This window comes from Carlito syrichta, unplaced genomic scaffold (genome assembly GCF_000164805.1).
Source record: "Carlito syrichta isolate Samal-C Ts95f unplaced genomic scaffold, Tarsius_syrichta-2.0.1 Scaffold305570, whole genome shotgun sequence".
Lineage (NCBI taxonomy): Eukaryota > Metazoa > Chordata > Mammalia > Primates > Tarsiidae > Carlito > Carlito syrichta.
This window is the reverse complement of record NW_007249666.1, coordinates 83,594-86,103: the sequence shown is the minus strand read 5'-3', so window position 1 is coordinate 86,103 and position 2,510 is coordinate 83,594. Positions and strand designations below refer to the sequence as shown.

The following is a 2,510-nucleotide window of genomic DNA, read 5'->3' as shown; positions in this document are numbered from 1 at the left end:
CTCACCTCAGCCTCCCAAAGGCGCAGGATTACAGGCTGAGCCACCGAGCCTGGCTTAATTCCCACTTCTTTGCTCGATTTTCATTCTGATGATACAGACACAAACAGATGGCTTCAGTATAACATGTTTGTTGTTATGCCCAGGATATATACAGAACATATAAAGAACAAAACGAACTTTTAGTTCGGGCAGGAATTAAGGTGGGATTTCAGAAGAAGGCTTTTTGAAGATAACACTTAAGCAGGGTCTTAAATGTTGATAAAGAAACTAATAAGGCAAAAGTTCCAGAAAAGTTGCTTCAGGCAAGAAAAACAACTTGGTATCTGCAAGGAACTATAAGCACTTTGCTGATTCTGAGCACAAATTGCATGCAGTGTTGACAGTAATAATTAAAGCTAACACTTAGCATTTACTGAGTGCCAGGCATAGTTCAAGGTACTTCATTAACTTTATTTATTAATTTAATCTTCATAGTATCCCCCACAATATAGGTGTTATTTTACTTTCATTCTAAAAGAAAGCATAGAGTGTCTAAGTAACTTGCATACTTACCCGTAAATGATGGAGCTGGGAGTAGAGCCCAGGCTGACTGGCTCTAAATCCTTGATTTTAACCACTGTACTAAATAGCCTGCCATGATTTAGAGAAGTGAAGTCATAGGGCGAAATAATAACCTGCCATGCCAAAGGAAAGTGGTCAGTGGAAAGTGGTTCAAATTATGTTTGTGAAGAATAGCTATAGCAGAGTGTGCAGCAACACTGGAGATAGAGAGCTCAGATGGAAAGCTGATATTACAGTTCATTGGAAGTTGCCCAGGGCCTGGATTAGTGTGGTGACTGTGGAAAAAAAGAGAGAATCGGATGCATAATTGACAAAGTTGATATATTTGTTGGTGGCAGTAAGCAAGAGACAAGATTAGTTCTGGTCTCTTGAGTACCATCACTTGAGAGGCAATATTTCTTATACCATGTAGCTTGCTTGCTTTCTTCTTATAATATGACTGTTATTTAAGTGATAAATATATGTATATATAAATGGCATGTAATGAAGGGTAGTGTGAATATACTGTGATTTAAATTTTTTCTTTGTCAGAAGATTGCTTATTACTATGCCAAATCCTCATCAAAGTTTGCTTACTTGTTAGGAACAGTGTCAATAGTTCTTTGACATTTCTTAGTTAAGACACATGTAAAAACATCAGAGTATTGAAATCATTGCTCAGTTTGACCTACACTAAACAGGACAAGATATTGGACAAGGGTAATGATAGAACTTTGCAGAACTTTCCAGTGTACTCCATACTATTTCTCTATAAATTCATTATTCTTTCTGTTGTTTACTTCTCTCCTGTAGTGTGAATTTAGTGCTCTTGAAAAGGGCTGGACTGGCAGCCCTGCAGCCTCTTCTGTATACCCACAGCACAGATGCACCACAGGTAGTGACAGTGCCAACATCCCCACACTGCTCCTGCCACATGCCTCGCCCTAACTTGGAGAGGCCACCTCTAGAGGGGAGGGAAGAGTTTGAATCCATGCCTTCTCTATTCAATTTTCAAACAAGTGTGTCAAAATTGTGGGGGGTGGGGCACTGTACTCAGACTGTTAAGTTGATTTCCCTTATACCACAAAACAGATAAACTGTTTAATTATTAAAATCTGTTCTGTGCTGACCAGCTGAATTTATAACAGATAACCTAGAGGTGAGAATCTCTGTATGCCATTACCCAGTCATTTAGTCCCTGTTTGTCATTTACACATTTCAATTGACTACACTAGCCATTTTGCATCATAGCTTTAGTTATGTAGTGATTTAGGCAACCACAGGCATTTTAGTTGTGAAATGACCACTGTTTGCATCTTTGGTTTTATTTTTAGGTACAAGTTTACCTCAGAAAGTTTTAGAAACAACTGAAGAAGTAAACAACAAGAGACACATAGACGACACCATTTCTGTGGCATCATCTTTACATTCCAGTCCTCCTGCATCTCCTCAAGGTTCCCCTCGCAAAGGTAAGACAAAACTTTTAGTTCTTGTTAGACAAGACAGCACTTTCCAATCTATAGCAATAATAGGAAGCGCTAAGAAAAGCATAATTTCTAACACTTACTTTTTGAACTTTCATGTTTTGTATTGGATTATTCAAATGATTTTCAGGTGTTATGCATGATGTAACTAGGACTCCAGTATTCAAAGTATGGTCCTTCTTTGACAGAGGGCAAGCATCGAATGAAGACACAAGCCATAGTTGTTTTGATACAAATTCTTGATGTTGTTATGAAATTTTTCCTGTTATTTAAACATTGCTGTGGAATATTTGCAAACAAAAATTTCTTTCTTTTTTTTTTTTTGAGTTGGAGTCTCACTCCATCGCCCAGACTGGAGTGCAGTGGCCACTCCCGGCCACCGCAGCCTCAACCTGCTGGGCTCTGGCGATCCTTCCACCTTAGCCCTCCAAGTAGCTGGAACTGCAGGTGTGCACTACCACACACGGCTAATTTTTTTTTTTTTTT

The 2,510-nt window shown here is 38.8% G+C and overlaps 1 protein-coding gene across 5 annotated transcripts in view; it reads left to right on the top strand.

The window, feature by feature from the left end:
* RAPGEF6 (Rap guanine nucleotide exchange factor 6) overlaps positions 1-2,510 on the top strand; it is a 200,796-nt gene that overhangs the window by 181,552 nt on the left and 16,734 nt on the right. For all 5 annotated transcript variants that reach the window (XM_008061751.1, XM_008061753.1, XM_008061749.1 and 2 more), the window contains one exon: positions 1,875-2,009. In XM_008061751.1, the coding sequence (XP_008059942.1) occupies positions 1,875-2,009 (135 nt within the window). The remainder of the gene's footprint in view (positions 1-1,874; positions 2,010-2,510) is intronic.